The sequence below is a fragment of the Nicotiana attenuata genome, unplaced genomic scaffold (genome assembly GCF_001879085.1).
Source record: "Nicotiana attenuata strain UT unplaced genomic scaffold, NIATTr2, whole genome shotgun sequence".
Classification (NCBI taxonomy): domain Eukaryota; kingdom Viridiplantae; phylum Streptophyta; class Magnoliopsida; order Solanales; family Solanaceae; genus Nicotiana; species Nicotiana attenuata.
In genome coordinates this window covers 108,057-135,632 of record NW_017673005.1, presented here as the reverse complement: position 1 = coordinate 135,632, position 27,576 = coordinate 108,057, and the positions used below count along the sequence as shown (strand labels likewise).

The window sequence follows — 27,576 nt, the reverse complement described above, 5'->3', positions numbered from 1 at the left end:
GCTCAAAATTCGGGTTTGTCTACACTTCCTCCCAATTTCTGGCCGGTAGTGTTAGTTGATAATTCAGACCAAGCCCAATACACCAATACCGACTGAGAAAGAAGCCCAATACACTCAGGGCCCAATTTCAGTTTGAGGCCCAAGGTTCAAATTTTTATTTGTTGTGATATTTTTCTAATTTATGATTTTTTGTTTACACTGCAAAAATAGATAGTGATGTATTTGAAATATTCGAACTAATTTTCATTTTGAATCTTTCGTCGACTTATGCCTCATTTGTTTTTTTTTAAGATTAAGACGTCTGAATCTGGATACACATCTGAATATCAAGATGTGTATTAAGATTAAGACATCTAAATCTGAATACACATCTGAATATATTAAGATGTGTATTAAGATCTGAATAGAAATAATTAAGACTGTTTGATTTTTAACATCTGAATGTATAAAATTTATCTTTATTTGAAAATTAATAAACATAAAATTCAAATGAAATAACTAATCTAAATTTCTATCAGTAAATTATATAGTTTTTTAAAATATGATAGTTGTTGGTGGTGATGGCTAACGGGTGAATGTGGACTAGAGGCAGTAGTTGGTGGTAGTTTTGATTGACGATGGTGGTTCATGCTAGTAGCTAGTAGTGATTGGTAGTGGTGGCGATTATGATTGAGGATGGAGGTGGTGGTTGGTAATAGTTAATAATGGCGAGTGGTGGTAGTAGTTGTGACTGAGGAAGGTGGTGGGTGAGTGTGGTAGGTTATAATGATGGGCAGTGCCGGTTGTGGTTGTTGATGGTGATGGGGTGGTCAGTTGTGGTAGTTGAGGTGGATGAGTGTTGCTTGTGGGGGAGAATGATGGTGGTCGGAGTGGTGGGGATAGTGGGTGGTGATGGTCGATAATGGTGGCGGCTATGATTGAGGATGATGGTGGCGTGGTGGTGGTGGAGGTGGTGGTGGTGTCGTCATGGTGGAAGTTGATAATGATAGGCGGTGGCGGCAGTTAATAATGACTATGTGATAGCATCTTAATGAAATCAAGTCTCTGTTATAGATCTTAATCGTACGGACCTATTCAGACCCATTAAGTGGTTGTGAAGTAAAAAAAACAAACACACTTAATGATTAAGATCTGAATAACTAACATTCAGACTTTAAAAACAAACGCACTTAATGTCTGAGATCTGAATAATTAAGATTCAGACCTCCATTAAGTGCAAACAAATGAGGGGTTGATTCAATTCATATTCTCTCTATCTCTTTGTATCCTCTCCTTTGTCTCCAGGAATTCTACTCATTTTATTGATTAATTCTTTTTGTTTTCAGTGTAAATAAGTATTATTACTACAATTAGATCCATCTCTAATTTTTTAGGTACCCAATATTATGCTCCTATGTCATTTTGAGCTTCATGGCGGTCCATCTAAAATTCTTTTGCTTTATTTTATTCTTTAATAAAAAATATAGTGTGAGATTATGCGTGATAGATAAAAATATTCTAATGGATAAGGTGGTGGTGAGACACAGCTACAGGGAGCAAATTAGCAAAATAGGATGGCCGATGCACTGACAAAGGAGGCAGCAATTTCAAACTTTTTGGGTAGAACTACCACACTAGCAGTTTCTCCGATATTTGCAAATAATATATTTTGAGCAGACATCCTAGGAACTGAAGTAGTTAGGATTTTTTTGGCATGTAACATTGATGCAATTGAACAAAATATGGCTGTTTTAGGGGTGCAGTACCCCAATTTAAACAGTAATCTGCAATGTAATACCTAGTTACTTAAAGGCGAAATGGCTTCCTGGGCACTTAAATTTGTAGAGCTTTTGAAAGCCGATACACAAACTTTCGATTTTCCCATTTGAACACTCAAACTTGACAAAATGAGTACTAATAAACACTTTTGACCGTTGACCATGCCTATGTGGAAGTACTGAAGCTGACATGGCTAAACTGTGTGCAAATCACGCTGCCAAGGCGCGTGAATGATATTGTTTTTAATAAAAAAATTAGAATTAGAATAAAGTATAAATAAAAAAATTAAAAAAGAAAAAAAAAACTTTTCCCTTCCTCTTCTCTCTCCTCCCCCCTCCAATTCTTTCGTCTTCCAGCAAAATTCCACCCATATACATCAGCCAGAAACTTGTTAAAATCATGAATGGAACTGTCCAGTATCTTCGAGAGGCGGAGAGATCCTCATTCATTATCTTAGTTGAATTTCCACTGACAGAGCAGAGCAACCACTAGCCATCAGTGTTCCCGACTATCCTGCTGCAGTCAACACATATTTACATGAAATTCTTAAGACAAGCTTGTCAAGATTTTCACAAACTGATAGCCAAAATCTGCTGATGGTCACATTTCATTTTTTCTAGTGGTTCTTCACTGTTTACCAAGGCTTTTGCAAATGGAGTTCGCTACAACTGACTGGAGTATTTCTTTGCTCCATCAGGGGCATACTAGCTCAAGATTCCGGAAAAGGCTAATTTCAGAAAAGTAAAGAAAGGAAGGGAGGAGGGTGAACGAAGAAGAAGGGGGCCGTTTTTCGGTATTTTTTCTTTTCTTTTTTCCTTTTTTGTATTTGTAACTTTTTTTTCTGATTTTATATTTAAAAATAGAACCCACAAATAACACATGGCAAGACATAAATAGCTTAGCATAACGTGTTTTATATGTCAGCGCAATTGATATACACGTCAGCGCAATTGGTATACACGCTCTGGTCAAAAGGGTTTATTAGTACACATTTTGTCAAGTTTGAGTGTTCAAATGGAAAAATCGAAAGTTCGTGTATCGGCTTTCAAAAGCCCTACAAATTTAAGTGGCCAGGAAGCCATTTCGCCTTACTTAAATATATATATATATTTCCTTTGACCAAAAAAAATAAGATAAAAATATTCTGCACTCATCTTCTTTTAGAATAATGTGATGACCGAAATAGAATGGATGTTACTTTCAAGAGAATAAAAATATGCTTTTCTCTGTTCCATTCTATACGGAATTGTTTGCTCGTTAATAAGAAAGATATCATTTTATAACTAATTTTATTATAAATTTTATATTTTATCCTTAACAATATGCTTTTAAAACCACAGAAATCTTACAGCATATTCAAAAGATAAGTCCCAAAAGGTTTAGTTTTTATTTAAGACCTGTACCCAGTCAAAGGAGATTTCAGTTGGAACTAGAGTGGGATGTTTTGTAGTATTTTCCTAAATGTCAAAAGCTTAAATAAATAATTATAAATGTAAAAAGCTTAACAAATACTCCCTCCGGTCCAAAATAAGTGATTTTTTGGCCTTTTTTTTGTGGTTCAAAATAAGTGATTTTTCCAGATTTCAAGAATGAAATAATTATTTTTTTTCCTACATTGTCCTTGAAGTAAATGGTATTGGAATATGTGTTAGGAGTGTTTATGTGAGATAGTAAAGGTTAATATGGTTAATTCCATTGCTAATTAATGCTAAAATGTAAATTTCTTAATTTGTATGAAAACATCCAAAAAAATCACTTATTTTGGACCGGAGGGACTATAACGGTCAAGTCAAACTTTCAAAATGATGGTCAAATAATAGAATTGAATTTAGGCTCCTTCGTTGTTGATTTTTTTTTTTTTTTTTTTTTAACAATTAGGCTTCTGGGGATATATTTGTAATTGAACATCCAGTACTCCTATATAAAGCGAGGCAGAAGAGCTCCGGAAAACAAGAACAAGCACTTTCTGTTTTCAACGAATTTAGGAAAACAAAAATCATTAAAAACTTGAAACCAAAAAAGAGAGGAAAAAAAATGGCAGAGGAGGGAGAAGTGATCGGTTGTCATCAGAAAGGAATTGAAACCAAAAAATTGGTATTTTTTTCCGTTTTCCTTAAATCTTTTATATTTTTAATTTGTTTATTTAATCCTGATTATTATAGGAGTTTCTTTTCTTTATAATTATTGTTTTGTTTTACTTTTTGTTAATTAATGATTCCTTCAGTTTTCTGTTATCGTGCATTTCATATGCTACAAATTGAATCTGACATGGATTTCTCTCAGTTAATCGTGTATTGATATAAATTTTGTAATATTTTCACGATGCTGATTGATTGCTAGCGATGATGAGCTGTAAGTTCAGAAATAATCCTTCGCAATTTTCATTGTATGTGTTAGGATTGGGAGTTCGGGTAGTGTATAATGCTTTAGAGTTAGGGTTGTGCATAATTAGACAAAAGTTGATAATAATGGTAACCTAAAGGAAATAAAGGAGGTACAAATATTCATGTTTCTCTCAATAAGACCTAGCCCATGGGAAGAAAGGAGCAATTCCGCTATATCAATAGGTATCAAAAAGAGGGTACAAAATTATCGATATAACTTTGATTAGTCCGAAAATATCCCGAAAGAATAACTTCATACATTGCACTCACAAATAAGTTCACATAAGTGTTTCCTAATACCTAACTCCCCATACGCTCTACTTTAATACAAGAGAAAAAACACTAGAAATGTTTCTCAATTTGTGAAGAGGTGCATCTAATTTGAGAAGACAATGCCGATTTATAACAATAGTCTTTGGAATTTCTTGACCAATATTAGTTCGACAATTCTCAAATACTTTGTCAAATAATGGCCAATAATACATTAGGTTGAAAAGGCTAAAATAGGGAATATAGCAAATCTGTTGGTGTTAATACTATTGACAGCAAAGAGTAGTAAAGTGATTTGGAAAATCTGTATTTTTATTGATGATGAAAGCTTGCTTAAATACATAAAGTCAGTAACTGACTATCAATAAATGTTGCTAAAAATATGTTAAACAACTCTACTGCTAACTAAAAAGGAGGAATAGAACTTGAAGATAGCTAACAAACTTTCAAAAAGAAAAACAGAATCCTAAATATCTGCAAGAGAGTCAACACAATCTGGTGTGTATTCCTCAACTTCTGCAGCCTAACTAAGCTCCTGATTTTATTGACTGCAACAACATTGCAATTTTTGAGGCAACTGCAACACTCCTCCTGCCTCAAGAATTGCAGACTCCAAGTTTGCTTCTAAGAAACTCAAATCTATTAACATGAAATGGCTTTGTAAACAGATCAGCAATTTGATCTTCTGACCTGCAATACATCAATTTCACCTCTCCTCCTTCTTGCACTTCCCTAAGAAAGTACAATTTGATATTAAAATGCTTGGTTTTACCATGAAAAACTGGATTATGAGAAATTGCTATGGCTGCCTGATTATCCACAAACACTTCTGTGCTTGCTTGTTGCTCCAGATCAAGATCTAACAGGATTTTCCTTAGCCAAAGAGCTTGATTAACTGATGCAGTCGCAGCAATGAATTCAGCTTCTGCAGTTGACTGCGCTACGATTTCCTGCTTCTTTGAGCACCATGAAAAACATCCTGAACCAAGGCTAAAACAATAACCTGAAGTGCTTTTCATATCATCAACTGAACCTGCCCAATCACTATCAGAATAACCTTGCAACTTGAAAGTCTGACACTTAGAGAACTTAACACCATAGTCTAAAGTTCCCTTGACGTACCTTATCACTCTTTTGGCTGCTTTCATGTGCGTTTCACTCGCAAAATTTAGAAATTTGGACAATACACTTACTGCCTGAAGAATACCAGGTCTAATGGCAGTGAGGTACATAAGACATCCAATCATACTTCTGTAACTAGCCTCGTCAACCTTGTTACTACCATCATCCTTGACCAGCTTCTCTTTCTGATTTATTGGAGTGTTCATAGGCTTGCAATCTTCCATTTTGAACTTCTTCATAATCTCTCTTGCATACTTCTTTTGGCAAATGAACACTTCATTTTGAGTTTGATGAATCTGCATTCCAAGAAAGTAAGACATTTCTCCCAAGTCTGTCATTTCGAATACTTTCTTCATCTCTGCCTTGAAGTCCTCGATCATTTCAAGGTTGTTGACTGTTACAAGAAGATCATCAACATAAAGTGATATAATCACAATATGAGAATCTCTTTTTCTAATAAAGAGAGTTGATTCACTTAGGCTTTTCTTAAAACCAAAGCCTTGCAAATGCTCATCAATTCGACTGTACCAAGCCCTTGGAGCTTGCTTTAAACCATAAAAGGCTTTCTTCAATAGATAAACTTTATCTTCATGTCCCCTTACAGAAAAACCTTGAGGCTGCTCTACATAAATCTGCTCCTGCAGAAAACCATTTAAAAAAGCTGACTTGACATCTAACTGAAAGATTCTCCAACTTTTTTGAGCAGCAATAGCTAGTAACAATCTTATAGTATCAAGTCTAGCAACTGGAGCAAATGTTTCCGAATAATCAACTCCAAAAATCTGTGAGTAACCTTTCACAACAAGCCTAGCCTTGAGCTTGTTAACAGAACCATCAGCATTTAATTTAGTGCGGTAAACCCACTTCACACCAATGATCTTCCTATCTTGAGGCTTTTCCACAAGCTGCCAGGTCTCGTTTTTCTCAATCATTGCAAGCTCCTCCTGCATTGCAGCTTGCCACTTAGGATATGAAATGGCTTCCTCAAATCCAGACGACTCTAAAATAGCCACATTGCATCTCTGGTATATGTCAGAGAGCAACCTCGTTCCTCTCTGCTTATCTTCTTCCCAGTCCCATTGCTCATTCTCCATAAAAAATACATCTCTGCTTATCACAATTTTTCCTGTATGAGGCTGCAAAATTCTGTAAGCTTTAGAGACCGTGCTATAACCAATAAACACTCCAGGTTCAGCTTTCTTGTCTAACTTGTCTCTCTTAACCTGTGGAATATAAGAGAAACACAAACAACCGAAGATCTTTAAGTTTTTTAAGGAAGGTTTGTACCCATGCCATGCCTCAAAAGGTGTCTTTCCCTCCACTGCTTTTGTAGGCAACCTGTTCAGCAAAAAAACAGCAGTGTTAGCTGCTTCTGCCCATAAATTCTTTGGTAGGCCCTTCTCATGTAACAAGCACCTCGACATCTCCATTATCGTCCTATTCTTCCTTTCACTAACCCCATTCTGTTGCGGAGTATATGGGGCAGTGAGTTGATGCTCAATTCTTGCATTTTCACAGAAATTTTCAAATTGATCTGATGTGTACTCAGTACCATTATCTGATCTCAGCATTTGTATCCTGCAACCACTTTGATTTTCTACCAAAGCTTTGAATTTCCAGAACACTTCAGGTACTTCAGATTTGAACCTGAGAAAATAAATCCAACACATTCTTGTCATATCATCAATGAATGCTATGAAATATTTACTTCCTTTGAGAGAAGCAATCTTATGTGGTCCACACAAATCGGTATGGACTAATTGAAGTTTCACTGATGCTCTCCAGGTTGCCTCGGGAAAGGCATCCTGCTTTGCTTTCCCAATTGACATGTGCTGCAGCTTGCGAGTTCCTCCTCCATAGGTGGTAGTCCCTGAACCATATCTTTCTTCGACATGTAAAAGAGTGCCCTCTGATGGAAATGCCCGAGTCTCTTGTGCCATACATCNGCAGTTATCACATGGCTTGGATAGGCAGCCAAATTTTCCTCCATTGGATCAAAGGAAAAACTTCTTCCTCTCATTTTAACTCGACAGACTTCTTGACCCTTTGGATCAAAGATCACACACATCCTGTCCTCAAAAATAAGCTTGAAACCATTCTCCAAAAATTGCCCTACGCTCAACAAATTTTGATCAATTTCAGGAACAAAGAGCACATCCGTAATTAACTTTGTACCTGAGTAACTTTCAATAGCTACTGTGCCTTTCCCTTTGGCAGGAAGATAATCACCATTACCAATTTTGACTTTAGAGGTTACAGATTTGTCTAACACTTTGAAAATTTCCTCATCATGAGTCATATGATTTGTACAACCACTGCCAATTAACCAACTTTCACTTGAACTTTTGCTTGCAAAACATGTCGCCACAAACAATTGCTCTTCTTCTTGTTGTTCTGCAATTTGTGCTTCATTTGAATGTTGTGGTCCTTTCTCTTTGCAAATAATCTCAGCATGTCCAAGTTTATGACACTTTCTGCATCTCATATCAGGTTTTCTCCAACATTTGAAGTGTGGATGGTTTCTCTTCCCGCAATGCTGGCAAGGTGGATATTTTCCACCTTTGTTGTTATTGCTATTATCAGTTGCAGGCTTGCAGCAGCTTCTGTTGACGTAGAATAACTTTTCTTGCCCTTCTACTTCTTGCCTTTGCTGCCAGGGTTGAATAGTTGCCTTGCTTGCAAAGCTCCTTCAATAGCTCCCTCGTTCCTCATCAATCTTCTTTGTTCCTGTGCTTGCAAAGAGTTTAAAAGTTCCGCCAAACTAATGTTTGACAGATCTTTTGTATTTTCCAGCGAAGCAATTGTTGCTTCAAACTTCTTAGGTAAAGTAACAAGAATTTTCTGCACAATTCTTTTGGCAGAAAGTTCGGCGCCAAGTAACTTTACCTTATTTGCCAGATTGATAAGCCTATTTGAGTACTCCTTAATAGTCTCACATTCCTTCATTTTTTGCATTTCAAATTCCCTCACCAGGTTTAAGACCTTCATGCCTCGAATTCTTTCATCTCCATTATATTTTTTTTTCAGAAAGTCCCAGATTGCCTTAGCCGAACTAAGAGTCATGATTCTGAAAAAAATAGTAGGAGATACTGCAGCATAGAGACACGCCTTCGCCTTCGACTTCCTGGTCTTCTTCTCTTTGTGAGTTTTGATCTGAGTCATGGTAGGATTGCCTGGTAAAGGAGAAACTTCATAATCCTTCTCTACTGCCTCCCAGAGATCACATGCATCCATGTAGGCTTCCATCCTGACAGCCCAAACCTGATAGTTTTCTCCATCAAAAACTAGTGGAGCAATTGATGAAAAGACACTCTCACCTTCCATAATTCTTTAAGGCGATTTTATGGATGGTCTGATTATGTGTTTGGGTTTTCACTCAGTTGATAACTCACACTCTCACAAGTCCCTTAAGAACAAAAAAAGCTCTGATACCACTGTTAATACTATTGACAGCAAAGTGCAGTAAAGTGACTTGGAAAATCTGTATTTTTATTGATCATGAATGCTTGCTTAAATACATAAAGTCAGTAACTGACTATCAATAAATACTGCTAAAAATATGCTAAACAACTCTACTGCTAACTAAAAAGGAGGAATAGAACTTGAAGATAGCTAACAAACTTTCAAAAAGAAAAACAGAATCCTAAATATCTACAAGAGAGTAAACACAATTTGGTGTGTATTCCTCAACTTCTGCATCCTAACTAAGCTCCTGATTTTATTGACTGCAACAACATTGCAATTTTTGAGGCAACTGCAACAGTTGGTCTAGTTTGTCCCAATATAATTTTGGCTGATACATTGAATTTATTTATGTTTTTTGGCTCTTTTAACTTGAGTATTGCCCGCTAACATTTGGCCAAACAATTTTAGAATTGTTGGCCAAATATTGTCCAAGAAATTCCTAAGCATTGGTGATTGTTTGGACAAAATCTGGATTAACTTGGATCTAATACCAATTCTAATAGTATGATAGTTCGAAAGAATGGTTGGTATAACTCTAAAAACTACAAAGCTTCATGAATAAAACTCTTGCTTATCCTATTTGTAATTTCTCTGGGTTAGCTTCTAGATTAGAGTTTGCTATATTGTATTGTTGGTGGGAGTTGTTTTTAGCTTCGCTTGTGGGGATGCACGCATAACATTAATTTATCCATTTTTAATTATTCGTAAGGGAAATTACTCTTTCTAAGGTGACAAAGTGAGGTTGCTCTAGTGAGAAAAGCACTTCACTTCCAATCAAGAGGTCGGTAAGTCGAGTCATTGAGGTAGCAAAGTTTGGAATTGGAGACCACTGACTTCTCCAAAGGGTTTTGGGTGGTGGGTTTATTGAAAAAATAAATAAAATAAAACAAAATAAGACTTGTTACAAGGAATACACATATGAGGTTTAAGTACGGACATTGGGAGAGGGAAGGGAAATAAGAGGTGCATATAACATGAGAGGATATTGGGCCATTTATAAAAAAAAAAATAGGCTTAGGAAACTTTGGCCAGTATTTTCTTAGCCGTTCTCAAATTATTTGGCCAAATGTTGGCCAGCATACATCAATGTTGAAAGGGCCAAAATAGGCCGTGTAACAAATATTGGCGAGGAGATTTGTTAGTCATGGCTGTTAGGATAAAACTCCAATTAACATAGCTCTGATACAGGTTCAATATGATAGTTCGAAATAACGGATAAGTTTGAATATCGGTTGGTCTATCTTTGAAATTACAAGACTTCATCTCATTTCGGGTTTGCCCAAAAATTCGAAGTACCAAATCCAATATCCAATCCAAAAATTTTTAAAATTAAATCCAAAATCCAAAATCCAATCCGTAATCCGAAAATCCAAACCAAAAATTCGGATTTCGGGTTTGCCCAAACTATGCCCATCCCTACCTTTTATATTTGGTCCAAAATAAGTGATTTAAATAAAACAAGAAGGTATTTATTTTTTCCCCAAATTACCCATGTCTAACAAAATTTGGTTTATTTTAAACACGGTTGAATTAAGTGAATAAAGAAGTATTTTTTCAAGGCAATTGAACTTATCAATATTAATGGTTTTTCCTTTATTGGATGTCCCCGTAGGGACAATGTTAATGGTTTTTCATCTCTAATAACATTCCTATGATGTTGCGACATCTCCCATTATAGCATAAATTTCATTTCATCTCGTATTATAAATCTATTTTTAGAAAAAATGGAGAGATGAATTGAAAGAATTTAAGACTCCACGAATAATAAGGTTAAGGACTTACTTGAAAGAGTTCAGAACTCGATGGAAGTCGAAGACTCAATTGAGAAGGTTGACGACTCAATGGACAAAAGGAAAGTTGAACACTCAAAGAATGTTGAAGACTCTGTAGAGAAAGTTATAAGGGTCAAATAAAAAAGTCAGACTGAATTTAAACTTGAGTATTTTAGATTGTGGTTATGATAGGAAAGTTGAAAATTTTGGCTCCATAAATTTTTTCATTCAGTTTGTAAATTCAAATTTTCATTAGTTGCAGTCGAACTTTTTTAGTTTGAAAGTTTGAGTTCGCATGAGGTTTTCAATCAATTTGCATTATCTTACGTCCCTGCTTTAGGTTTTATTTCTTGAACTATTCGCAGAGGCGAATCCAATATTTTAGGTTTGTGGGTTCCTACGAAAATCTCGAGTTAATATACACTACTAACTGGATGAACGGACTGGGTTCCAAGCTAAATATTCTTATGCATTTAATGGATTTTTCAATATAAATACAGGTTCTAGACAAAAGCTACTGGGTTCACGGGAACCCGTAGCTATTGAACTGAATCCGCCCCTGACTATTCAAGTAAAGTATTTTGACTTCAACTAATTTTTCATGCAAGAAAAATTAATTGCTTTGTTTGCTGCTAAGTGCTAATCATTACATATCCTAAATTCCAATAGTCATTATTAGAAGTAAATAACAATGAGAAAAGTCTAAGAAGAGAAAGAGTAATTTAGTCAAATAACCTTAATTAATACTCCCTCTAGCCCATTTTAATGCTGTATGGTGGTCCGGGCCCGGGCCTAAATGGGCTAAACGGGCCTGGGCTTAGCGGTCCCGGGCTTCACGGTCCCGGGCTTCGTGAGCTCAACGGGTGGAACCAGCCCGTGACGGGCCTAAGCCCATATGGTCCTGGGCTAAATGGGCCGGGCTCGTGGGCTTAGCGGGCCTAACAGGCTTTTTTATTTCCGGGTTTTTTTTTAAATTTTTTTTGTTTAAGGTAATTTCTTGTAAATCATTTATGTATGTATATATATAAATTGCTCTTATACATGGCTATATAAATATATGTAGTATATATAATATAGAAATCTAATTATTAAAGTGCTTGACGAAAAAGTAAAATAACAAAACAATAGTAAAACTAAATTGGCATGCATAATAAATTAATAACAAAGTACAACATGAAGCATAAATACGTCTAATAATTTTAAAATAACACAAATTATTGAAAAATCTTAAAGACGAATTTGCGGATAAATACCCTCAACACAATACTTTATATGCCTCCTTAAAATGCCTGTGGTACACCCTGAACGAAAATTTAAGACTCTTCCACAGTTCTTGCGCTTTAATATTTGGCCTTCTTCATTTTCTTCAAGCACTTCAAAGTGTTGCAAAACAAATAAGCGCACTCTTTCCGAACGAGGCATGATTTAACTTGAAATTTCAGATTGAGACTTGAAGTCTTGAAAATTGGAGATTGAGAGATTGAGAGAAATTTAGATTGAGAAATGAGTATTGAGTATTGAAATGAAGAAGAGGGAGGGGGGTATTTATAGTGTTAGAGAAGGTTAGTTTTGTAAATTGAAAAAAAAATGGCTATTTGTGCAATATGACCGTTGGTGGCAATAGGGGTGGGGCCCTCATTTTGAAAAATCTTGTTTTGTAGTATATATAGTACTACTTCTTCAAGTATATATAATATATATAGTATACTAGTATAGTATACTATATATAGTATGTTATGTATATATATTCCCTTATATATTTTCTTGTAGTATATATTGTATGTTATGTATATATTGTTGGGTTTTTAAGGTATTTAATTAATATATTAAATACTTAAAAGAGGTGAATGGGAAATGGAGGGAAATGAAATTTTGAGTGAAATTTAAGTTCCCCTCCCTTGGCAAATGGGCATTGTCCCATATTGGAAGAGGAAGAGGTTTTTTATGGGTATATAAGCAATTGCTCTTCTTCTAGCTCTTAAAGAGTTGAGAAGAAGGCAAGCCTCGCGCCGTCGTCGTCGTCGCTCGCTCGGCTNATTGTATGTTATGTATATATATTCCCTTATATATTTTCTTGTAGTATATATTGTATGTTATGTATATATATTCCCTTATATAATTTCTTGTAGTATATATTGTATGTTATGTATATATATTCCCTTATATATATTCTTGTAGTATATATTGTATGTTATGTATATATATTCCCTTATATAATTTGTTGTAATATATATTGTATGTTATGTATATATATTCCCTTATATATTTTCTTGTAGTATATATTGTATGTTATGTATATATATTCCCTTATATAATTTGTTGTAGTATATATTGTATGTTATGTATATATATTCCCTTATATATTTTCTTGTAGTATATATTGTATGTTATGTATATATATATTATAGCTTATAAATAATTGCAAGTTAAAGACAAAAAAATATTGCAAAGAGATATTCAAGGGCATGTCTTATAATTTTTATTACCAAAAATGGCATATCTTTCTTAGTCTTCTTCCCCCCAATGGAATGAGCACAACAAGGTACTAATACCACCATTAAAAGGAAAAAAAACTAAAGAAGATATGCCAAAGTACAAGTTACACCATAATCTACATTGTATCTCTAACATATCTCATAAATCCTTCAAGGTTCAGAGGAGGTTCCGTTGGTGGTGGCGGAAAAGAAGCTTGTTCATCACCGCTTCTGGGCGAAGCAGCATCCTCCGCAAGTTCCGCTATCATTTCTTCATAAGCTTCGTCTATCTCCGGTTGTGATTCTGCAAGTCCAAAGTTTCTTCTTTCCGAGCGGATCCAATCTCTGAATAGTACTGATTTTTCCAAGCTCTCCCTCATAGACGCTCTATGATCACCTATTTGAAGTCTTGCTTGACTGAAAGCGCTCTCTGATGCAACTGTTGAAGCTTGAATAGATAAAATATCCCGAGCCATCCTTGCAAGAACCGGAAAATATTTTTCCCTTGCCTTCCATCATTCCAAAAGATCAAAGGTGCCGTCTGGATTCTCCTTTTCAAGTCCCTGCGACAAATAAACTTGAAGCTCATTTAGATGTGAAGTCTCATCAAAATTATCACCTTGAGAACCCCTAAACTCCATCCAAGATTATAAGTGCTTTTAGGCCCGCAGCTCTTTTAGATGATTGTGAACTAGACGAAGTAGGGGTTGGAACATTTGGCCGAGCATGATCTAACGCAAGTTGATAAGCATTATAAATTGTTTGAGCATTTATTTTAATGGAGGCTTTTGCCTCTGCAAGTGTAGAAAATTCCTCAACTGAAAGATCTAAAGCCTTATAAATATTTGAGTACCAAAAGTGAGGACCTCCTAATTTCATTGTAGGATTTAACATTGCAGCAACACCATAAATAGGGGGATAGGGAAAAAATATTTTTTAAACTTTTCTTTCATTGCATTTATAGCAAGTTTATAAATTTCCCCACCCTCCGAAAATTCAACAAACAAATCACATAGTGCTGCAATATAAACTAAACAGTTTGAAATAGTAGGATAATATTGCCCAGAAAATGCATTTGTAGCAATTTGAAAATGTTCTAAAAAATCTATAAGAATTTTAACATTCGTCCAATCTTGATTTGTAAGGATTTCATCATCATCCTCACCACCAACACGAGCATTAAACGTTGCATTAATTGAGTTTCTATATTCATATGCAACTACTAAACTTTCNTATATATATTCCCTTATATATTTTCTTGTAGTATATATTGTATGTTATGTATATATATTCCCTTATATATTTTCTTTTAGTATATATTGTATGTTATGTATATATATTATAGCTTATAAATAATTGCAAGTTAAAGACAAAAAAATATTGCAAAGAGATATTCAAGGGCATGCCTTATAATTTTTATTACCAAAAATGGCATATCTTTCTTAGTCTTCTTCCCCTCAATGGAATGAGCACAACAAGGTACTAATACCACCATTAAAAGGAAAAAAAACTAAAGAAGATGTGCCAAAGTACAAGTTACTCCATAATCTACATTGTATCTCTAACAAATCTCATAAATCCTTCAAGGTTCGGAGGAGGTTCCGTTGGTGGTGGTGGAAAAGAAGCTTGTTCATCACCACTTCCGGGCGAAGCAGCATCCTCCGCAAGTTCCGCTATCATTTCTTCATAAGCTTCATCTATCTCCGGTTGTGATTCCGCAAGTCCAAAGTTTCTTCTCATCTGAAAGATCTAAAGCCTTATAAATATTTGAGTACCAAAAGTGAGGACCTCCTAATTTCATTGTAGGATTTAATATTGCAGCAATACCATAAATAGGGGGGATAGGGAAAAAAATATTTTTTAAACTTTTCTTTCATTGCATTTATAGCAAGTTTATAAATTTCCCCACCCTCCAAAAATTCAACAAACAAATCACATAGTGCTGCAATATAAACTAAACAGTTTGAAATAGTAGGATAATATTGCCCAGAAAATGCATTTGTAGCAATTTGAAAATGTTCTAAAAAATCTATAAGAATTTTAACATTCGTCCAATCTTGATTTGTAAGGATTTCATCATCATCCTCACCACCAACACGAGCATTAACCGTTGCATTAATTGGGTTTCTATATTCATATGCAACTACTAAACTTTCGTACATATAATTCCATCTAGTTGGACAAGGTTTAGGAACCTTTCTTTCTCTAAGGCCAAATTCATCACATTTTTTAAAATACTCTCTAAGTCTACTTCTACGATTTGAATAAAAAAGCCAATTAAGAGCCATTCTAACCTTTTCAATTTCTAAATTTAAAATTCTCATACCATCACCGACGATTAAATGGTAAATATGACAAATACATCTCACATGGAAACAATTACTAAATGCAGGATTTAGTGTTGTTGTAAGTATGCCTATAGCACTAGTGTTACTAGAAGCATTATCCATAGAAATTGCCATTATTTTATCTCTAATGCAAAAATATCTACAAATATCTGCAACAGTGTTAGCAATAAACTTACCTGTGTGACGTGAATTAATTATTCTATAACCAGTAATGCGTTTTTACATTATCCACTCCTCATCTATCCAATGACTTGTAACAGTTAGATAATCACAGTCATTATTACTTCTACCAATATCAGTAGTAATAGCAATCCGATTAGTTATATGAGTAAATAAATACCGCAAATATTGTTCATATTCATGTTTATATTTATAAATATCGCTCTTTACGGTTGCGCGAGGCCAACCTTTATAAGTAGGATTAAAAACTTTTCTAATATAATGCACAAAGTTAGGGTTAGAAGGAAAAGTATAGGGTAAGCACATAACGGTAACCATCTTTGCTAATTCTTCACGATCTTTATTAGGATCGTAATATAAAATACCACCGGTCACAGTGTTAATTCCTGGTTGAAGATTTGAACCTGTACTAGGGTTAACCGCAGTATCTACACTTGTCCCCTCTTGCTGCGCTTTCATTTGTAAATATTTAACTTTATCTCTAGGGTGTGTTTGTATGTGCCTAGCCAAACTACCCGTACCGCTACGGTCTCCAGTATATTTATGCGCCAGCAATTTCCCACAAGTTTTACACTTAGCCTTATTTTGTTCTCTTACTTGAGTAAAAGAATTCCAAACTATTGATGTTTCTAGGCGTTTAGAAGGTTGTCTATTAAAAGTAGGGGCTTCTACAGGTGGGTCGGGCGGGGCATCAGTTGGGTTATTAACAGGACTAGTAGGTGTATCATCTAAATCCGGTTGGGTTTCATCTACATCCTCATTTTCCTCATCATTTTCTAAGATAGTTGATTAGGATAAAGAGCATTCATAACTTCTTCATTTAATTGTTGACCTGGTGCAACATTATGGCCAAATTCACTATCAGAAAATTGAAAACAAGGGTTATCACTATCAAGAATAATAGGAGCAGCAGGACGGGTAACAGGTCTGGGTCGGGGAGCCGGGGGAAGGGTAGTAGGTTGGCGACTACTTTCACCAATTTTAGCTTTTCCCTTACCACCAAATATTTTTTTCAAAGAAAATGCCATATTAATTACAATTACGCAAACTAAAACACAAAAAAATATATTCTTAAAACTTAAGAGTTGGAAGGAGTTTACCGAATTGCCGAACAACTTCTTGAAAATTGAAAATCGTTGAAGACTTGAATACTTCAATTAAACAACTTCACAAATTTTCACGAAATTGCAATAATAAATAAGCAATTATAGAAGAGAAATTAGATATAGATTGAGAGAGATTGATGAATTGGTGAGTAAAAATGAAAGAATGAGGGGGTATTTATAGTTGAGAATTGGGAAAAAGTGTAATTATATAAAGTTTGGGGTTAAAATAAAGTTTGGGGGCCAAATGGCTATTTTTTAAAGTGGCCAACGGATAAATTTTGAAGGCCAACGGCTAGATTTTAAAAATCTGACCGTTGGTCTTTTTTTTAAAAATTTTTTTTTTTTAAAAATAGCCGTTGGAGCCCGTTAGGCCCGGTTGAACCGGCCCAGGCCCGCCTGCCGGTCCCGGGCTTAGCGGTCCCGGGCTCGTGGGCTTATAGAAGTGAACCGGCCCGCCACGGGCCTCCTGCACCATTGGGGACCGGCCCGCCAGGACCGTTTAGCCCGTTAAGACCGTGGGCCCGGTCCGGTCCCGGTCCCATCCCGGCCCACCATACAACATTAGCCCATTTGAATGATTTTCTAGTTTTTGGCACACCCATTAAAAAATTACTTAATAGCAGTAATTAAGAGAGTTATTTGACTAAATTATCCTTTCTTTTCTTAAATATTTCTCATATTTTACCTCTTAATGACTATTTGGATGTGCATATGTGATGATTAGCACCTAACAGTAAACGAAACAACATGAAGTTTTTCTTCGATGAAAATTAGCTGAAGTCAAACTGCTATGCTTGAATATTTAAACAGATAAAGCTTGAAGTAGGGACGCAAGATAATGCAAACTCAAAATTTCAAACTTGGAAATGTTCAACCCTACTAATGAAAATTTGAATTCAAAAAGAAAAATTGGAGCGAAAATTGTTAACATTTCACTATCAAAATTTTCAACATTCGTCAGGAAATTTGTTCGAATCAAAACCTCAATCTAAAATTTTCAAGTCTAAATCTAGTCCAACTTTTTAATTTGAGTTTTCAACTATCTCTTCAGAGTCTTTAACATTCTTTGAGTATTCAACTCTATCAATTGAGTTTTCGTTTTGATTGTTCATTGAGTCGTCAAATCCACTCAATTGAGTCTTCGATATCCATCGAGTGTTGGACTATTTTAAGTGGGTCTTCAACTTCAATATCCATGGAATCGTAAAATCTTTCAATTCACCTATCCATTTTTTTTTTCAAAAAGTGAATCTATGCTACAATAAGCCACGATGATACGTGATGGGAGTAGTATTAGAGATGTGAAACCATTCTGACATTGATAAATTCAATTGCCTTGAAAAGTACCTCTTTAATCACTTTATTCAATTGCCTTGAAAAAACACCAACATTTATTAGACAAAGGTAAATTTGGAAAAAAGATTAATCTTCTTGGTTTTTTTTTAAAAAATCACTTATTTTGGACCAAATTTAAAAGGCCAGAAAATCATTTAAAATGGACCAGAGAGAGTATCTTTTTACTTTTTCTTCTGCCATATCAAACAATAGTAAAGTAAATGATCTTGTACTCCTCAGGACAGAAATAAATCAACACCTCCGCTTCCTTTTTAGCCATCTCTCCACTTTATAGGGAACCATAATAAAATTTTTATCTTTTCATCTAGAAACAATGTGTTCTATCCTTTGTGCAAGAAAAGATTTTGCACTTGGGAGTTGGGACAATAACATAGCTTGTGAGGTTCTAACTGACGTGCGTCTGTTGCTAGTTAAAAACAATTTCCAAACTCCACCTCTTTAGCCTGAGCTTTGCCTCTAGGCATGGTGATATCAAAAAAGAAAAAAGCTATGCTGTTCTTGGTATGGATGAACCTTTTTGTTGGACGTTGCATTGTAAACTTCGTGAGACTCTCATTTGGCTGTTTCTATATGTACATATTTTAAAATTCTGAAAGCATGGAGGACCAAGTGAGTGAACTGCAGGTTTATCGTCTATACCGCATCAGTGAAAAGGCAGCCTTAAGGCTGCAGGGCTACCCCTCATGTGCTTATCTGCTTCTATACTTGGAGAACTTTCTCTTTCTATGCTAAAGAAAAGATAACATATTATATCAGCTAAATGCCAACTCAAGACGACTTCCTTCCATGTTTTATGAGTTTATTATTAATGGATATGAGCATAAAGCATCAATTATTCTTGAGATTGTTGGTTATTGTATGTTTCGCAATTAGTTCTACTAAATAAGGAAAATAGACGTATATATTGTGATAAAGATATTTCCTATCTTGAATGCAAATTAAGAGCTGAAAGTTAAGAGTATGTATGGTCCTTTTCCTTCTGTCTCTGCACTTCATTTATTCAAATTACTGTTGTCGCAGATAGTCGTGGACTTCACTGCTTCTTGGTGTGGTCCCTGTCGGTTCATTGCCCCATTCTTGTCGGAATTGGCCCAGAAACTACCCAATGTTACCTTCTTGAAGGTGGATGTGGATGAATTGAAGGTAAATTTAACGTCACAGTATACTTAGAAGCTTGGGTTGCTTATACTTAACCTATTAATGATTCCTATAGGAATTACGATATCCAATTGAGATGAGTGACAACTTGTGTTTACGTCTTATTTCCTTGTTACAGTCGGTTGCTACTGATTGGGCTGTGGAGGCAATGCCAACTTTCATGTTCCTCAAGGAGGGTAATATCGTCGATAAGGTTGTAGGAGCTAAAAAAGAGGAGCTGCAGCAGGCCATTGCCAAGCACATTGGTAGTGCATCAGTCTAATATGCTTTATTTCTGCACAGACGTATACATACGCTTGCATAGTACATCCTAATATACATATCTTGTGACAGTTTATCTGTGTGTATCAGCAAGAACTGCTCTAATTTCAGTTTCATAAGGTAGGGGTAAGGTCTGTGTACACACTATCCTCTCCAGACCCCACTATGTGGGATTATACTGGGTATGTTGTTGTAATGGACTTTGGATTTATCAAGTTCTTGTTATAAAGTATGATATTTGGCTTGTTTCTCTTTGTGAAAAATCAATTTCTTGCGTACTGTTGATTTTGCCCTTCTAACCTAAATCAGCCAATGACATAGGTATTATTGGTTATGCTGCTAAGGAATGGTATTTTTGTTTAAGAAATCATGGTTGTATTTTTATCTGAATTGGTTTTTCAGTTAAGTTTGCAGGGTAAATCTCATTCCTATGAGTACATATTATTTTGCAAACAAAGATCTGAGGGGGAAAACTAATTGCCATAATTCATCCATGGTGAAAGTAAGACAACTAAAGCTTCTGTCTGATTATTTGTATTGTACAACCAAATTTCAATAGGGGTAGCCCGGTGCACTAAGCTCCCGCTATGCGCGGGGTCCGTGGAAAGGCTGAACCACAAGGGTCTATTGTACGGAGGATTACCTTGCATTTCTGCAAGAAGAGGTTGTTTCCACGGTTACAACCAAATTTCAATATTGTAAATAATTTTATTACAATCTTCTAAAGTCCTTATTGGTGCAACAATAAGTACTCCCACGGAAGAATCCTTCAGCCCCTTGCAATTCTCATGCTTTCTCATGTGTTCTATTGTTGCATTTCCAATTTTAGGCTTCTTTTATTATGTATCCAATTTTTTTAATTGTTTATATACTCTCTCCTTTTCGCTCTGTTTTACATAGTTTGATTTGACACGGAATTTCATAAATGAAGGAAGACTTTTAAAACGTGTGGCTATAACATTTGTGTCACTATTAAACTTTTGAAACTTGTGATCTTAAACATGTCATTGTGCTTATTGTTTACCTCGAAAATACGAGTAACAATTAAATTTGATTTGTGGTTTTAAAGATACGTGATTTAGTTCAATAACAATTAATGATCAAGAAGTACAAAGTAGAAATGAAAGAGACAAGTGAATCAAACTAGAGTTACTCAGCAGCAGTTGTCACACCTCCTTTTTACACCCAAGGGGAATATAAGGGAGTTTTTCCAATTAAAGTGACATTATTCGAAATGAGATTATTTTATTTAATTTTTTCAGAGTCGCCACTTGGGATAGTTTATTTGGTGTCCCAAGTCACCGGTTTATTTTAAATCCCAAATCGAGGAAATTTCGACTTTATTTTAAAGTCTGCGAACCAGAAATTCTAAGTAAGGAATTATGTTAACCAGGGAGAAGGTGTTAGGCATTCCCGGGTTCCGTGGTTCTAGCACGGTCGCTTAAACTGTTAATAATTGGCCTATTATCTGATTTACTACATGTTTTAACCTATTGTGCATTTTTAACTTTATAACCGCTTTTAATTATTTTATTGACTTATTTCTTGAACAAGTTACGATTGTCGTACACTTGTTTGTTTGATACACATTGCGAATCATGTCATGGGAACCGTACCCACGATCTACAACATGTTTAATTTATTAAAGTTATTAGATGTTGTGGCCGGGTCACATAAATGTACCCCCAGATTTAAAAATTAGGTGTCACAACTACGTCACGGGAACCGTACCCGTAGTCATGATAATTTATTTAATTAACGCACCTAAAGCAAACTACGAAAGCTCAAATTAAAGACAACATTTATGAGGGCCATGGAGAATTCAATTGATGGCGCACCTCAAATTTTTCAAGGTTTGAATTAAATTCATGAGGGCCATGTGTTATTAAAGGGAAAATGGCACACCTCAAATTTTCTACAAGAATTAACTAATTATATGAGGGCCATGGCTTAAGGGTTTTATTTGGCATGGCACACCTCTCACGGTTTTAAAAGACAAGTAACTAATTAAGGGACTCTAAGGAAGTTCTCATTTTAAAACTAACTTAAACTTAACAAAGAGGCTATCTGATTATGAATTAGTTTATTTTTAGGTCATTTTGGACAAGGGGAATGGGTCACTAGCGTCTCCATATTTAAGCAATTTAACTTTAAAAGCTGTCTTTGGGCCTGCGAGTCGGCCCAAGAGAATAGAACTCCAAGTTCTTGTGCCCAAGTCATAACTTCAATTAATCTTACCCACATTGGGCTCATACCAGGCGGGCCCAGTTATGGTTATCTACATCTGGGCCTATCTACTTTTACATTTTGAGGTCCAAAATCACGTAATACATGTTTTGTAAAAAATTATAACCCAATTTCCTTCTTATTAGAAAGATTAAAATCCACAGGTCGAAGATACAATTCAAGTTCTGATTTGCAAGACATAAAAGAACATATTCATATACTGCAATTCATAAAGGAACTTTTCAGCTGAGTTAAACCATTGGGCTTAAGGCCTAGGCCCAATGACCTAGGCCCAGACTTGCCACCATTAGTTTTCCTTCTTTGGGCTAAGTCTGGCCTTTATTAGATGAAACGAATGGGCCTTGAAGGGCTGGCCCATGGCCTTAGCCATTTTCATGCATACAAAAATTCACTGATAAACGACCATATATCTAGGCAGCATTCGTTTTGAAATCACTACACCAAGACTTAATTTATAGTATTCCCAAATAAAATGAAAGTTTTCCATAATTACATCATAACCTATTAATACATGAAATAACTAAAGAAAAAAAAACTAATTTACTACAAGTGTCTTAATAACTTTAAAGAATGCTCTGCCTCTTTTTGGACATGACTTGTCCACCAAAGCTGGGCTTCCTTCATGAAGAGCATCAAATCCATACCATGTAATAGGGTCCCAAAACTTCAGCCTTTAAACCTGCTGATTTAGCCAACCAGTGGCTAAATCTGCAGGTTATAGCCCATGTTTAAACAATCAAAGAAAAGAAGAACAATGGTTTAAGTAAGAAGAATCAGATGAGAGAAAAAGGGGAAGCATAACTCAATTAACTCCTGAAAAGCATTAACCTAGATGTTCTGCTATGAGACAAGGTTGTTTGTGCAATTTTAAGGCCATTTTCAGACTACTGAAATACACATGAAACACAAGAAAAAAATTAACACATTAATTTCTGCCATTAAATCATACGAGCCATACACACATAATCATGAAGCATAGATCTAGACTAATGATTTCATTTGATGTAAGGGTCGGTTACATACCTTAAAAGAGAAAATAGTAAAAGTGACCAAATAAAGGTCAAGGAAAAACCAAGGAGTTTCAGCAACCAAAACACAGAACCAAACCCAGAAATGATCCAGAAAGTTTGAACCAGGAGAAAACAGCTTTGAAACCAGAAAAAGAAAGACTAGCTAAAGAGGGTAGGGAAATTTCCACTTCACACCATATTTTGAACTTGTAATAAATCAGAGGTTTTGGAGTTCTTTTTTTTTTTGATTTCTGGGATCTGAAAGAAAATGGAGCCTTTCTGCAGTAAAAGAAATGCTGATCAATGCTAAAAGATTGTCCAAAAAATTTCAGAGTAAGTGAACCTATATATATAGGCTGCCTTGGGGAGGGTATCTTTTGGGCATATTCCTTATCCTAGGAAATAATAGTACTGTCCTTTTTACAGCCCTTGGTACAGCTGTCCTATATTTCAGCATCTTTTCCTAACAGCTAGGACAACTGTACATTTCTAGAAACTTCTTTTTTTTAGCTTAAGTAGAAATCCATTTTTACCCTTTGAATTAACACTTATTTCAGTTTTTATCCTAACTTTTAAAGTTCAGTTAAGTCCCTAAAGTTTCTACCGATTTCAAAACCATGACCAACAAAGGCAAGCCTAAAAAGGATTGGTAATTCGAATCAAAAGTGCCTAAGAAGTGACTGCAATCATGAACCCTAAAACTAAATTGACAAATGAACAGAAATGCTTTAGCCAAGTGAACCTAAGCATGGAGTCTAAATTTAATACACTTAATCAAGCAATACAATGAATTAAACTGCAAAGAAGAACTAGAATTCTACCTATCAGTTTTTAAATTTAAACCATTATGGCAACAATCAACCTAGATATCTTGTTGATTTAAAATAAAACTGATAATTAAATGACCTCATAGAGGCAAAACAGAGTAGGCATCAACAAACCCTAAACTAAAAATTATGCAATTTGAGTACTGAATGTAAACATGCTTTAATCAAGAATAACTAAACAATTAAGTATTTGCTGAGAAAAAACAAAGAAAAGGAACAAAAACCTAAACTTAAACCTAAACATGGGACTAATGAACATGAAGAACGCAAAACAGAGTAAACAATTCACAAAAAAGAACCTAACCAGTAACCTAAATAAGCCTGAACTTAAACAAATTGACCATGCTTTAATTACTTTAACAAAACAGATGCCAAAAATCAAACTAACAGTCAAAAGAGGAAGAAGAAAAGAAATCTAAACATGCGTCTAAACAGGCAAACATGAACATGCAAAGAAAGGAAACAACAAACAAAACAAAAGTGAAAAGAATTACCTAACTTCGTTTATTCTTTAGAAAACCAGGCCAGCAACGAGTTTGACCAAACTTCTTCAAAGCAATCGTGAACCCGAACTAACATTAATCGTCTGTTCTCACAGAGAACAGTCGACTAATGAAGGTTTGGGTTTCAACCAACCGAACAAAGACCGGGAATCAGAAAAGGGAAAAAATTAGGGTTTCAAGGTTCTTAGATTTAAGATTTGAAAGAATAAACGGGGCTTTTTGGGAAATTATAGTGGTTTAGGGCTCAGAGGGATATGAGGGGTGTAGAGTATGATTTTGGAGTGGATTGAGGGCGGTTAGGGTTTTGACCTTGAATCTCAGATTTGAGATTCGAAATGTTTGAAGGTGATTCGAAGGGATTTGTTTGGAGATTTGTAAAGAGGAGGTTGTGGGGATTCTGTGTTGTGAAGATGGGGTTGATTGGAGCATCGCCGCCAGAGGAGGCGATTTCCGGCGGGCGGTTTGTGGCGGAGGCGGCGATGGAATGTGAGGGCGGTTAGGGTTTCTCTTGGTTATAGAGACTGAGTGAGAATGAGGGGATCCGATGGGGGCGGGTCTGTCTTCGGATAGTTATATATTAAATGACCAACTAGTTCCGAGCCGTTGGATGATCGAAATCCAACGGCTGTGATTAATCCAAATGAAACGGGGTCGTTTGGCTTCAGGTGGGTTTGGACCCGGTGGATTAATTGTTTGGGCTTGGATTGTGGACGTGAATTGGGCTGGTTTGGTCCAGATTTGGCTGTAAAGCTAACCCAATAACACTCCTTTCCAAATCTCTCTTTATTTTCCTTTTTCTTTCTCTTTTTTTTCTTTTCTTTTTTTTTTTAAATTAAAAATCCTAATAATTAAAATCCTAAAGTCTCTAAAATGTAAAATTAAACTACTTAACTAATATAAAAATTATAAACATCACTTAATTCTAAATTAAAAGAGGAAAATCAATAAACTAAAAATTAAAAGACAAAAAGTGTAAAAATGAGCTTCTTTTTTTTGTGATTTTTAAATTTTTATAAAACAAATAATTACTGATTAATTCTAAAAGTGTAAAAAATAGAATCCTAAATTCCATGCATGATATTTTTGGTACTTTTTTCATGATTTAAATAAAAATTAAATATGCACAGAAATGCAAATAATTAAGAAAATTCTACAAAAATTGCTAAAATGGCAAAAAATTAACAGAAAATCTATTTCCATGGGATTTTATAGGAGTATTTCGTATAGGGCAAAAATCACATGCTCACAGCAGTGACCTCGAGTTTGGTGGCCTCGAGGTAGGCTTGGAATAAGAACAGTTAAATAATAAATGTAAAGTAAGAACAATAGAGCTAAAGGACAATGCTGATGAATAGTAGGCAAAAAGGTAGAGTGTATATTCTTTGCTCAGTGATCAGATGATCTTACAAATGATTGGGTCCGCTTTATATAATAGGGGAACCCTAAATAAGAAATATTTTTATTTACAGTAGGTCTTGATACATCTGTCTAACCGCCTAGTATGGAATCGTACAATCTTGTTCCGGGATTTGTGCCACGATTATGGGGATGTGGCAGGAATCTAGCTCATTCTGTTACAAATTCCTAACGGTACTATTTCGGGGTCGAGTATACTCGGGCCTAGTATTCCTCGTACCCCTATCTCCGGGCATTGCACTCTATCTTCGAGCTTGCCTCTGGTCCATCGGTCTTGAACCCGACCTTGCCTGAACTCAGGCCTATGATGGACCCTCGATCCTGTAAATCGGAGGCCTCTGATTTTGACTGTATACAGATAGTCCCCGCGTTTCTTAGAATAAGATGATAAGAAACGATTAGAACTTCGATTTTCGGAGCCCATCACGATGACGTCATCCCTATGACGCAGGCGCTCGAAGTGACTGAAACGTCCTGTCGGTTCGCTTCCCCAAAACATTAAATGCATGCCAGTACTGGTCGGCCACTAGTGCCGCCGAACCGTCGTTGTCCTCCTATAAATATGAGGCTATTCCCTTGAGTAAAGAATTTTACTCCTTCATTACATCTTTTCCTTCTTCATCTCTTTCTCCAATCACCTGTTTCCACCGCGTTTTTAAGCGCCGGAAACCGCCGTGTTCTTGTAAAAACACCACATTCCGACACAGTCTGTATCCTTTAGTTCGAAACCACGGCTAAAACTTCCAAAACGGTCCCCAAAAAGAGATAAAGCATCGACTTCTTCTACCTTTTAGCCGGCAAAACCGGTGGTGCCGCTGACTCTTGAAGAAATCACCCCCGGTCCTTGCGTGATTAAGAAGGACTTTAGTATTGAAAATCCCCCCGATGTCCCAGGCCGATGCGAGCATGCATCTCGATATCTTAGTTTGATATCGGAGAAGCATCTTAAAGATGTGAAGAAGGACTGTGGTTGAGGAGATGAGGTCGTGGTTCAGATCCCATGCCTCGGGGAAAGCATTACTACCCACGTAGAGGGTTTTTTAAGTGTTTACACTTACCCCTTCACACTGGGTCCCCTCGATCCGGTGGTGATCAACTTCTGCAAAACATACGAAGTCACCCTCGGCCAGATTCACCCCTCTTTCTGGTGCATCATGATCATGCTGCGCTGATGTTCTAAACGTCAATACCACACAAGAGGGGGGGGTGATTGTGTGGTACTCATTTACGTCTAACTAGCTCTGAGGACCTGGTTCTTCTAGTGTACTTATTACTACTATTGNACCTGAATTCCCACCTTCGGGAGCGTGATGGCGCCTAACATTTCACTTGCTAGGCAAGCCAACGTTAGAGGATCTATAAGCCAATTTTAATCATTTTCAATAAAAAAGATCAATTAAGCCGGAATAAAACTAAAACTGAGTGCGGAATAACATAAAAGCCAATAATATCTAATACAACCCGTGATGTTCTAAACGTCAATACCACATAAGGGGGGGGGGGGGTGATTTGTGTGGTACTCAATTTTTCGCTTAAACTGCTTCTGGAAGGACCTGGTTCTTCTAGGTGTACTTATTACTACTGTTTACGGAATTAAACAGTACATAAATTAAAGAACACAGAGATTTTTACGTGGAAAACACCTGACTCAAAAGGTGAAAAAACCACGACCTACTACTCAGTAGGATTTTCCCAAACTTCCACTAAAATCACTGAGCCAACACTGCATTTACAAAACTCTTTGTAAACTTAAGGATTAACTCTAATCCCGTTGTGGCAACCAGCCTCTAACTGCTGCGACAACTTCAAGTTAACTCTAACTTGAATACTCAAAATACCTATTACAATTGCTTCTAGATAAAGCTGAAAGGTACAATATGAAACACCTACTACAATTGAACTAGAAATAAAGAAAGACA

General features: G+C 35.8%; 1 protein-coding gene across 1 annotated transcript; it reads left to right on the top strand.

The window, feature by feature from the left end:
* The first annotated feature begins 3,710 nt into the window (after positions 1 to 3,710).
* Positions 3,711 to 19,904, top strand: LOC109215163 (thioredoxin H-type 2-like). Its single transcript, XM_019379183.1, has 3 exons — positions 3,711 to 3,852; positions 19,256 to 19,378; positions 19,512 to 19,904. Exons 1-3 carry the CDS (start codon positions 3,793 to 3,795, stop codon positions 19,653 to 19,655), a joined length of 327 nt encoding a protein of 108 aa, XP_019234728.1. The 5' UTR covers positions 3,711 to 3,792; the 3' UTR covers positions 19,656 to 19,904.
* The last annotated feature ends 7,672 nt before the right edge of the window (positions 19,905 to 27,576 follow it).